The sequence below is a fragment of the Mastomys coucha genome, unplaced genomic scaffold (genome assembly GCF_008632895.1).
Source record: "Mastomys coucha isolate ucsf_1 unplaced genomic scaffold, UCSF_Mcou_1 pScaffold23, whole genome shotgun sequence".
NCBI lineage: Eukaryota > Metazoa > Chordata > Mammalia > Rodentia > Muridae > Mastomys > Mastomys coucha.
The window spans coordinates 15,060,256-15,071,830 of record NW_022196906.1 but is presented as its reverse complement, the minus strand read 5'-3'; the positions used below and the strand labels follow the sequence as shown (position 1 = coordinate 15,071,830).

Sequence of the window (11,575 nt, the reverse complement as noted above, 5' to 3'; positions counted from 1 at the left end):
GGTGGGGGGGTGGGCAGGGTATAGCTGGGTGGAGAGTGTGCCTTTAGCATATTCAAGGTCCTGGCTTCTGTTCCCAGCAGCAGACAGAAAAGGCAGGGCTCTAGAACAGGCCCTGGTGTGCTGCCAAGTTGTGTTTCAGACCAGCATTTCTGGTTTAGGATGTTGAAATAACTTAACCTTTGCAATCTCTCTTGTCCATGTTTCTGTCAGACAAATTTTCCCTGAAAGTATGGCTCCACCATTGTGGCCTTTCCTCTCCCGTGGTTCTTCTGTTGGCCTTGCAACAAGATGACTACTTCTAAGCATCTCCCACAGTTGCTGGCCCCTCTTTGGACTCACCTTTTCTGTCTGACACTGTTCTAGCTGTTTTCTTGGGTGTCTTAGAAGCAGCTTCCCCCCTGGGGCTCTGCTGGGGAGGTGCCCTCTGCCCAGGACACCACTTCACGTTGTTGGGCCGTTCCCTCTCCAGGGAAGAGCTCAAATGTTCTATGCTTTGTTGTTCCTTCCTCTGGATACAGGGTCTCTCTGTGTAGCCCTGGCTGTCCTGGAACTCACTCTGTAGACCAGGCTGGCCTCGAACTCAGAAATCTGCCTGCCTCTGCCTCCTGAGTGCTGGGATTAAAGGCGTGCGCCACTGTGGCCCCGCTGAAGAGTGCAAGTTTTAACTGTTCATCTATGTTAGATGTGTTAAGAGTGGGTCAGGACTGCAGGAGGAGGTCCCCCCACCCCCTTGGTTGCACTTGGGCCAGGCCTGGTGGGAGGTGCCTTTACCTACTGGCCCCTCTCACCATAAGCCTACATTATCTTGTTTGAGATAGGATGGAGCCATAAAATCCAGGCTGATCTGGAACTTAACTTGCCATCCTCCTGCCTCTAGCTCTTTTGGATGTTGGGATTCCAGTGCAGTGCTGCTGCACCTGGCTGTGTTTGCCTATCTTTTCAAGGTTTACGCATATTTATCTTCCTTAGATGGCTAGGTTGTTGGAGGCAGTTACGAATGAATCACAGCCTGTCGGGTCAGCATGGGGCTAAGGATGCTTCGAGTTCTCCACTGGAGGACTGGACTTTCTCATTCACTTTGTTTGCTTTTTGTAGCACGAGCTAGCCTGTGAACTCCCTGTTCTGGGTGCTAGGATCCCAGGCCTGTACTACTGCACCTGACTGAGCCTGTCTTGGAAGAATCCCGGATCTAGAGACTGAGTGGTAGTCACAGAGCCACTGTGATTTTTAAGGGAGCATAACTGGGTTTGGGAGTATGACTCAGCAGTCGGCCTCTTGCCCAACACATGTGAGTTTCTGATCTCATCTGAGCTCAGGTGGGGCAGGCACAAGAGGGACAAGACAAGTCACATGGGCTGTTGTAGCAGCTGTGTTTATGCCTCTGGCTACAAATGTCCACTTCTGCAGCTGCCTTTCTTGAGTCTTGCCTTTGGCTAAGTCCTGTAGAATGACTTACTGTAGGGATGACTGTTGTGGGGATGGCCCGAGCTCCTGGAAGGGTTTTCTTTTCATCTGGGTGCTGAGGTGGAACTCAGAGCCTTGTATGTGTAAAGCAGTGTGCTCTGCCACACTCCAGCCTGAGCTAAAAAAAATCAGCTTATTTTTAGTTATTTGCATGGAGCCAGGCTAGCCTTAAACTCATTACATAGTCTAGGCTGGCCTTGTACTCCTGTATCTCTTCCCCCTGACTCCCAAGTGCTGGGCTCGCAGGTGTGCATTACCACACCCGGGTTACTGGGTGCTGGGGACGGAACCCAAAATGCGTATCCCCGTCAAGCATTCTGAAGGCCCCAGCTGCCAAGAGCTGAGTCCCTGTTGTACTATAGCTAGCCACGAGTCCAACTGCAGAGTGTAGAGCAAAAGCCCCTGTGCTGACTGACTGGCAGGCAGGCAGGTCCCTGCTAGCATTAGTCTAGTTACCCAGCTTGTTGCCTGGAATAGGGTGTAGCTCCACACTGTTTGCCTACTTTCTCAGGGGTCTAGCATGCAGTAGGCACCCATGTATAGGAGTGGTGCTAGAAGGAGGAGGCAGGGTCTGCCAGTAACAGGAATCAGAGTAGCCCTGGTGACCCTGGTCCTGCAGCTGCTGGGCAGACTGGATCTGCCCTCTAGTTACTGAAACCTGAGAAGCCAGACTTGGAAGCTGCTGGGATGGGGCAGAGATGCACAGGCCAGGCCTGTGTGGTGCCCTCGCTTCTCTGACAGACACCCACCTAGCTGGTTAGACTTGTTCCCCCTCCACTGCCCCTAGGCTCCCAGGCTGAGTCACAGCTGGCCTCTCCTGTGGCTTTTCCTTCTAGTCTGTCTCCCCTGACCAGAGAGGTAAGAGAACTTCAGCAATCTTGACCAGTTCTTAGACAGATCCAATAGAATTCTTTGCTTCTCTGCTGAGGTGCACAGTCTGGGGGCTGAGGTATGAGATCCCGGCCTACTGTATTGTCTTTCCCTGTGTAGTGCTACGCATGGAATCCCAGGTGTTCACATGCCTGCCTGGCTGGAACTCTCACTCTGGAGCTGCATTCTCAGCTCACCAGTTCACCTCTCATTTCGCCTCCAGCTCCTCAGTCTGTGGGCATACCCAATACCCTGGACCCCTCTTTTCTCACTTACTCAGTTCTGCGGAAGAGGGCTGCCAGCCATACATGGCCTTCAGGAGCCATCAGCTGGCTGGGTCGTACAGTGCAGCCATGACTCATGCTGACATCATGCATGCTGTGGCAGGCCTTTTAGGAGCTGACCCAGTTAGGGAAAACAGTTGTAGGTCATCCAGGTTAGAGAAAGACCCCGACTGACAGCTCCCCATATCCTTTCTTGTATATTCCCCCTCTGCTTGGAATCAGGGTCTCCTGTAGTCCAAGCTAACCTCAAATTCACATTGTACAACTAAGGATGATGGTGCGTTTTTGATTCCCCCCCCCCCCCCATGCTGAGTCCTGGAATTACAGAAGTGTACCATAATACCTAGTTTATGAAGATCTAGGGATGGAACCCAGTGCCTCATGTGTGCTCGGCAAGCACTCTACTGGCTGAGCCATATCGCCAGCCCTGTTATTTGAGGGACGGTTTCACTATGTAACCCAGGCCGTAATCAGAGTGCTGGTCTGATGGCGTGAGCAGCTATCTGATGTAGCTCCTGGGCTGTCCTTATCCCTTTCTGGTAGAATGATGTGTGTACTCGCTCAGGTTACTAAGGACATCGTGGGAAGGCATAATAGAACATACTAGAAATTCAGGCGTGGTGGGGCACGGTTGTAGTATTAGCACTCGGGAGGTGGAGGCTGGAGGAATAGGAGATCAAGGCATTCTCAGCCACCCAGCTGTATGAGACTCACCTCAACAGAACAGCCAGTAATGTTGATGTTAGACTCCAGGGCTGGGGGCCAAAGAGGGTGCTGTGCTTCCCCAACACCCAAACATTATGTTCATTCTTTCTCTTTTTCTTTCCTTTTTCTCTTTGATGATACAATTCTCACTGTGTTACCCAAGTCGGCTGCAAAGTTACAGGCTTGAGTGATCCTCTTGCTGAGGCTAATGCTGTACCACAATCTCCTCCACCCCCTAGTTTTTTGTTTTAGATTGATTCTCAGAGGTAAATGAAGTTGCTTGTTTATTTCCTTTACCCAGGCTCAAAGACTTGGAAAGAGATGGCTTAACAGAAAAGGTAACTGCTCTTCCTTTATATACTTGTGCATGTGCTTTGTGTGCTTTTGCATGTTTTCACATGTATGTGAGTACCTGTATGCAATCAGGTGCATGTATTGGCTAAAGGTTGGCGTCAGGTAGCAGTTACTGTACATTTTACTTACTAAGGTAGAGACCCACTGAGTCTGAAACTCATGGGTTCAGCTAGTCTGAAGTGTCAGCTTGGTCTAGGAATCCTGTCTGCCGGAGTGCTGAAATTGTAGGCTGGCTACTCTGTCTGCTAAGCTTTTATGCTAGATGTGGGCATCTGAACCCACATCTAGCATGCTTGGTGCTTGCATAGCACATGTCTGAATGTCCGAGCTGTCCCCAAGACCCTTAGGGTGGGTTGGTTTGTTTTTGTTCTTTTTTTGTTTTGTTTTGAGGCAGGGTTTTGATCCATAGCTTGGGCTGACCCGGAACATAGTACATAGTTCAGACTGGCTTTAAATTTACAGCAACCATCCTTGTCTAAGATTCCTGAGTGTTGAGATCTCGGGCATCCTACATGGTGCCTGGCTTGCATTTAGTTTTTAGCAGAGCCAGGGCTGCCTATCACCCCAGTTAGACATCTTAGTTCTGTATTCATTCGTTAATTGCTAGCTTGGAAGTTTGGGTTCCTCAGCTACGTTCTTCCTGCAGGAGTGTGTGAAAGAGAAATTGAACTTACTGCATGAATTCCTGCAAACAGAAATAAAGAGCCAGTTGTGTGACTTGGAAACCAAATTACATAAAGAGGAATTGTCTGAGGTAAGTCTGATCTTCTTCCCAGTTTCCAGAAAGCTACCTGTTTCCAGGTCTGTGACTGGAGGCATAGGCCTCTGTGTGTCCTACTGTGATGTCTTCCTACTAAGTTGTCCTTTCCTGTTGTAGGAAGGCTACCTGGCTAAAGTCAAGTCCCTCTTAAATAAGGATTTGTCCTTGGAGAACGGAGCACTCTCTCTCACTCAAAAAGCCAACGGTTTTCCTGCCAACGGGAGGCGGCCAACCTGGAGAGCAGAAATGGCAGACTCAAACCGATCCCCAAGATCCAGGTCCAAGCCTCGGGGACCCAGGAGAAGCAAGTCGGACAGTGAAGCCATTTGTAAGGACATATGGCATGGTGGTTCATGGTTGGTTGTTTTGGGTTTTTTGGTTGTTTTTAAGACAGTACCTGTCAGTATAGCTCAGCCTGGCCTTAGAAGTCTGTCCTGCTTCAGTCCCGAGTGCTGGCAGTCTCATTGGTCTCAGTTGACTTGTTTGCATCTTGGAGGCTGTGGTTCAATTGAAAGACAGTCCACTTGAACCATGGCACGTACCTCGTGTATTCTAGTTGCTTGTTTTTAGTGCTGAGAAGAAAGCCTAAGGCCTTGTGAGCACTGAGCTCATGCTGACGCTCAACTGCGCCCTTACTCTCTGGTTTGTTTGTTTTGTTTTTGTTTGTTTTTGTTTTTGTTTTTTTGTTTTTTTGTTTTTTGTTTTTGGTTTTATGAGACAGGTTTTCTCTGTATAGCCCTAGCTGTCCTGGAACTCACTCTGTAGACCAGGTTGGCCTCGAACTCAGAAATCTGCCTGCCTCTGCCTCCCAAGCCTTGGGATTAAAGGCGTGCGCCACCACTGTCTGGCCTAACTCTCTGGTTTTTTAACTTCCCTTTCCTTGCCCATCTGCCCCTGCCTCTGAAGTGTTAGGGGTGTAACCCTGAACCTGGGTGTGCTAGGGAAGGGCACATCTATCTGCCAAGCCCTGGCTGTTTGTTTTTCAGGAGAGGGAGGAACATTGTTGCTGGTGCTGGAGTTGGAGCTCAAGTGTGCAGGTGCTCTGCCACAGAGCTGTACTGGGCCTCTGGCTTATTTTCTGTGCACTTCTACCTGTCTTAGACTCCCATAGATGGTCCCTACGTGAGGTTTCAGTTTAGGGTTTTGAGGTTTGTAATGGTGTAGACATGGTACGTGGTCACTGTAAACCATTCTTGGATTCTAGGCTGTATGGTACTGCTGCCAGATGTACTGCTGCTGTATGGTACTAAGCAATGGCAGTTCTAAGGGGCTGTTTGCAGTCTATAGTCCAGATTGAGAGCCAAGAAATGTGCATTCTTGCAGCACCTGCTGCCTGCAGTCACTTGTTCTTGAAGTATGCATGTCCCTTTCTCTTGTTCTTAAGCAGTTGAAAAAGAAACTTCGTCTAGTCCAGCGGCTGCAAGGAGAACCACCAGGCAGACCACCATCACGGCTCACTTCATGAAGGGGTTAGTAGTAACAAGTGACCAGCCAGCATTCTTGGGGCCTAGTAACTTTGGGGAGAAAATGAGTGCGAGTGAACTTCCCTGCCTTCCATAATTCATTAAGTTTCGTTTTATTTCTTGCTTTTGTTTTAGTACTGAGGATGGAACCCAGGGTCTAGTTCGAGTTAGGGACTCTGCTACTGAGCCATGCTCTACTCCTTCATTAAGGGTTTTAGGCAGGGGCTTTCCCACTGAGCCATGCCCCTGCCCTCTCCCTGGGGGATTCTAGGCAGAGGATTTCCCACTGAGCCACACTTCAGCTTCATATAGACATTCATTTTGTAGGTTTTTGTTTACTAGACATTGACAAACATTACTTGTTTCACCTTTTTTCACCTTGTGAGAAAATTTAAAGCATACACAGACAGAGCTGTAGAATATAGTCCAAGGCTGTCTCAGCAGTTAAGAGCACTGGCTGCTCTTGCAGGGGACCTAGGTTTGATTCTCTCCTCCCATATGGTAGTTAACAACCATCTGTAACTAATCCTGACGATCTGCTGCCCTCTTCCAGCCTCCTTAGGCGCTGCATGCATGTGGTACACATGCAGGTCAAAACCTGTATACACAAAGCTTGAACAAAACAAAACTCATACTTGCCTCCAAGTAGTAGAAAAATAAAGCAGAGCTGCTTTCATGCCGTTATAAACTACTTTTGTAGTGGAACCTCCTCCATAAAGCTCTATCAGCCAACTTCATACCAACATAATGCAAAACATATGTTGTGGATTTTTTTAAAGATTTAATTTCATGCATATAGGTGTTTTGCCTGCCTGTGCATCTATGCACCACATTGTGCCTGTGGAAATCAGAAGAGGGTATTGGATCCCCTGGAACTAGAGTTAACCATTGCTGGGCCCTGAACCCGGGTTCCCTGCAAGAGGAACAAGTGCTCTTAAGCACCAAGCCATCTCTCCAGCTGCACACATATGTTCCTATACATAGTGTGTATATGTCAGGTATATGCATTTGTGCAGTGTGATCACCCATCCGGCCAGCCATGGCCTAGGTGGAACAAAGGTCTTCAAGAGCACTAGGCACTCTTAATCACTGAGCCATTTCTCCAGCTCACAGTGTTTCTCTGAAACATTAGAACATCGCCTGCTACTTCGCAGGTCTCAAAGAAATGGATCTAGAGAGCAGTGGTTTCTTACAAAGATAATCAGATTTTTGACAGAGATAACTCTGTTCTTTGAATCAGCCTCAAAGTATAAAGCTGGGCAGCTCTTTTTGTTTGTTTGTTTGTTTTGTTTTGTTTTGTTTTGTTTTGAGACAGGGTTTCTTTGTGTAACTCTGGCTGTCCTGGAACTCACTCTGTAGACCAGGCTGGCCTTGAACTCAGAAATCCGCCTGCCTCTGCCTCCCAAGGGCTGGGATTAAAGGCATGTGCCACCACTGCCCAGCCTAAATTTTTTTGTTTAAAAACAAATATATGGATAATGAGCACTGTGTTCACAACTGCCTCTAACCCCAGCTCCAGAGGGGCTAATTGTCCTGGTCTTCCAAGAGCACATGCATATGTACACTAAAATAATACAAGTAATTATTAAGACCCTTCAGTCCTGGACATGTGGCCCTCCTGGCAGGGAAGACACTTGGACCTCTAAGAGGTTCTCTTGTGAGAGAAGGGAAGTCATTGAGGGCCACTGGACAACTGGGGGGAACTCAGAACTAACCGTCTCCTTACTGTGTGACAGACCCGCCAAACGGAAACCCAAGGACGAATCTGAAAAGGGAAACTCAGATGAATCTGTTGCAGAGGAGAGAGACCAGGTGGGCCAGCCATGTCAACTCTGGACACTTTTGATTTATTTGCTGGCAGAGTGAACAAAGATGGTCTATCTAAACACAGTCATCTTATAGTAGGGTTGTTTCAGAGTATGTGCACTAGAGGAGGGGGTGGGGCGAACCTGTTGGTGGAATGTGTTACATGGTGGTGGAGCCTGATGGGTTTGAAAATGGTAACCCAGCAGGCTGGAGTTCTGTGACAACTGATGCTGTAGTCTGGCCTGACAGTGTTAGTAGGCAGTTCTATTTAGTTTTTTTTTTTTTTTCAATGTTGGGATCAGGGCCTCAACCATCCTAGGTAAGCACTATAACATTGAACTCACATTGGGTCCCAGTGTTTGTTATAAACAAATATATTGAGACAGTATTATGTAGCCCAGACTGGGTTTGAGCTTTGCACGTAGTTGAGCCTGGGCTTGAACTCTCGATCTGACTGTTTCCACCTCCCAAGTACTAGGATGACAAATGTGGACCACCATCACCAGCTGGTTAGGATTTCTATGTATGTTTTGGGTTTTGTGTGTGGGTTTGTGCATATGTGTACAGGTGCCCAAGAAAGCCAGAGATGTCTAGTACCTGGAGCAGAGTTAGAGTTAGAGTTGTGAGCCACATGAGATGGGCACTGGGAACTGAAGTCTGGCTCTCTAGAAGAGCACTATGCAGTCTAGTAAATGAGCTGTGTCTCCACACACCCTGCCCCTCTAAGATAGGAGGATGTCACTGTGTAATCCAGGCTATAGCTCAGGGTGGGCACCATCTTATGGAGGTCCTCCTGCCTCAGTTGCTCCAATACTGACTTGCAGGTGTGGGCTAGCATGCCTGGCTCTCCCCACTTGTTTAATTTGTGTTTGTTGTTGATCTGCCTTTCGAACCAACATTGTGGTCTTCTCTTCCTCCCTCTGCTCAGGATAAGAAACGCAGAGTTGCAGGCACAGAGCGGTAAGAATCCATGTAGTCTCCTCTGATTTGTCTCATTTACGGAAATTTCTGCCTTCTGGAAAGTTGAAAAGAGTTCTGTAGTAACTGTGAACCTGCTCAGGATGCTGAATTTGGGGCCAAATTATTAATCTTTCAATTCCTCCCTCATCACAAAAGGAGATGAACTCTCCTGGGTTGGTAAGAGAACATTTGGCTGTCACAGCTGGGGTGGCAATTGCTGTTGGTGTAGGAAGCTGGAAGCTGCTTCTGGGGCCTGAGCTGCTTGGGTCCTGCCTATGTCATATTCTGCTTTGCTTGACAGTGATGCTGGAGTTTCTGTGGAGAAACTGGAAGGAGTAATGCCAGGAACCCAGCTGTGTCAGGAAGAGCAAGGTGAACAGGTAAAGCCCTCCTCCCCTGCTTCTTTCCTTGAGCACATCTCTCTGGTTCTGGGAGTGAGGTGGAGGTGGGGAGAGCAGAGGAGGTGTGCATGAGAGCTGATTTAGGCCTTCACCCTGGATGTGGCCTTTTGTGTTCAGGGAACTCCAGCTCGGGTCATTAGGCCTGTACGGCCAGCTTTTGTGCTTGGCGAGATATTTCCCTAGCCCTTTACAGATCTTTACTTTTATGTATGTGAACTGCAGCACCTCCCCAGCCCAGGGTTTGCTTTAGCTTTTCCTACCCTGCCCCCAGGGTTTGTCTCAAAAGGATGCCTTTGCTGTCTGCTGATTCCGCCAGGAGACGGTTGTTTTTTTATTATTTATTTATTTATTTATTTCTGAGATGGGTTTCTTTTGTGTAGGAAAAAATTTGGCTGTCCCAGACTGGCCTCCTGAGTGCTGGGATTAAAGGCCTGTGCCACCTCCGCTGGGCTTCTTAAATTTTTTTTTTTTAAGGAAGCAGAATTGGGATTTAATAAAGATATTTTAATGTAGGCTTATGTGTGAGGTGAGAGAAAGGTAGTGTCCTAGAGACTGGGTGTGGCTCCCCCAGAATCAGAGTAAGGCAAAACCAAGTGTGGTTGGGGCTCCAGGAGGAGCCCCCAAAACAGTTGTCCTGATGTCCTGATGTTAGCATTTACCTTACCAGTGTTACTAACTAGAATCTAGTAGGCTTACTGCAGGTCTGCTAATTCCATAGCAGGAATCCAGGATAAATTGGGCAATTAAGTTTTTTCTTAGTGGGAGCGCCAGGGTCTCAGTCTGTGTGTATATGTGGCTGACGTCAAACTCAATATGTAGACCGGACTGGCTTTTTATTAACTCTTATCTCCTCTCTTAGGAAGATGACAGGAGTCTTCGACGTCACACCAGAGAGCTGTAAGTGCAGCTGTCATGCCTTTGCCCTCCAGTGGTGCTTACTTGCAGTGTCACTGCTCTGAACAAGGGGCTGGGACCGAGCACTAGTGTATTTTTTAGTCTGAGAAGTTCCATGGAGAAAACCCAGACCAAGGTGGGCTGGAGAGAACTAGACCAACTGCTGGCTCAGCAGTTGAGAACACTAGCTACTTTTCTAACAGATGCTGGGCTTTGTTCCTGGCACGTGGAAGCCAGATCCCAGGGATCAGACACTCCTCCGGCACATGTAGACAGATAGCATGTTGGCAAAACGCCCATATACATAAAATGCTAATAGCTGAAGAACACACTAAGGGCTGGTGTGGTGGCTCACTAGGCTCTGACAATTGAGCTCAACCCCTGGAACTCACATGATGAAAGTTGTCTTCTCACTTCCATTTGTGTCTACACTCATATCATACAGGTAACTAAAGTCCAAGTGGCCATGGTGGGACATATCTGTAACCTCATCTTGTGTTGGAGGCTAAAGCAGGAGGAAGGTTCCCATGAGCTCAAGGCCAGCATGAGCTACAGTGAGCCACTGTTTCAAAAAGAGAAAAAAAAAATCAGTAAGAAATAAGAACGTTGTGGCGCATACCTTTAAATCCTAGCACTCGGGAGACGGAGGTGCATCTCTAAGTTCTGAGTCAGCCATGACTAGAGATACCCTGCTTCAACGACAAAAAGTAGTCTGCCTGCCCTAGCAAAGACGACGTCTTCCTAGCCTGAGACCTTCTCCTTATTCAGACCTTACCTCTGCAGCCATGTTGCCATCCATCATGTTGCTAGTAGTTGTTTAAGTTAGCTTGTCCTCCAAATGTGCTGGCTGACAGTGTGAAAGCTCAGCAACCACTGAGCTCACCCAGGCTTGCAACTGGTAGCTGGTTCTGGCAGACAGTGGGCCAACTTAATTGTCCCATGACTTAGTCCACCTGAGCACATCCTTATGGCCGTAGAGGGGCACAAGCAACTAGTATTAGCCTTCAATACTAATTTTGATTCTGTTTGTATATACTTATTTTGTTTGTATTTATTTTATTTTGTTTTCGAGACAGGACTTCTCTATGTAGTCCTGGCTGCCCTGGAACTCCCTCTGTAGACCAGACTGGCCTTGAACTTAATAGAGATCTGCCTGCTTCTGCCTCCCAAGTGCTAGGAATAAATAATGGTGTGCACCCCCACTACCTGGCTTATTTGGAGGTTTTTAATAGATAGGATCTCCTATGTAATTCAGACTGGCCCCAGACTTGATCTTCTACCTCAGGATCTGGAATATAAGAGGTTCAGGCCTGTCCTATCATATTCAAATAGAGATGATCCTTGGGACGTGTGTCTTAGAGTGTGGGTGTCTAGTATCCAGAGCCTGACAGAGGTGCCTTTCTTACTGGTATGCATCTGTTCATTCAGGCAGGAGCTCCCAGTTGAATCCAGATGTCGCTATAGGGCTAGTCTCACACCTCCTAAGCACTAGAATCACAGGTGGATTGCCATGTCAGGCATGCCCAACCGGTGCTTATGTAGGTGCTGGGCAGTCTGAGCTGTTCCCCAGCCCCAGGGAGAGTGGGTGGTGGTTGTTTTGTTTTTTTGTTTTTG

General features: G+C 47.9%; 1 protein-coding gene across 1 annotated transcript in view; it reads left to right on the top strand.

The window, feature by feature from the left end:
* Dnmt1 (DNA methyltransferase 1) overlaps positions 1 to 11,575 on the top strand; it is a 46,044-nt gene that overhangs the window by 7,495 nt on the left and 26,974 nt on the right. The window contains exons 2-9 of the mRNA XM_031344296.1: positions 3,625 to 3,661; positions 4,324 to 4,431; positions 4,555 to 4,765; positions 5,825 to 5,906; positions 7,637 to 7,712; positions 8,635 to 8,666; positions 8,968 to 9,046; positions 9,927 to 9,964. Of these exons, the coding sequence (XP_031200156.1) occupies positions 3,625 to 3,661; positions 4,324 to 4,431; positions 4,555 to 4,765; positions 5,825 to 5,906; positions 7,637 to 7,712; positions 8,635 to 8,666; positions 8,968 to 9,046; positions 9,927 to 9,964 (663 nt within the window). The remainder of the gene's footprint in view (positions 1 to 3,624; positions 3,662 to 4,323; positions 4,432 to 4,554; positions 4,766 to 5,824; positions 5,907 to 7,636; positions 7,713 to 8,634; positions 8,667 to 8,967; positions 9,047 to 9,926; positions 9,965 to 11,575) is intronic.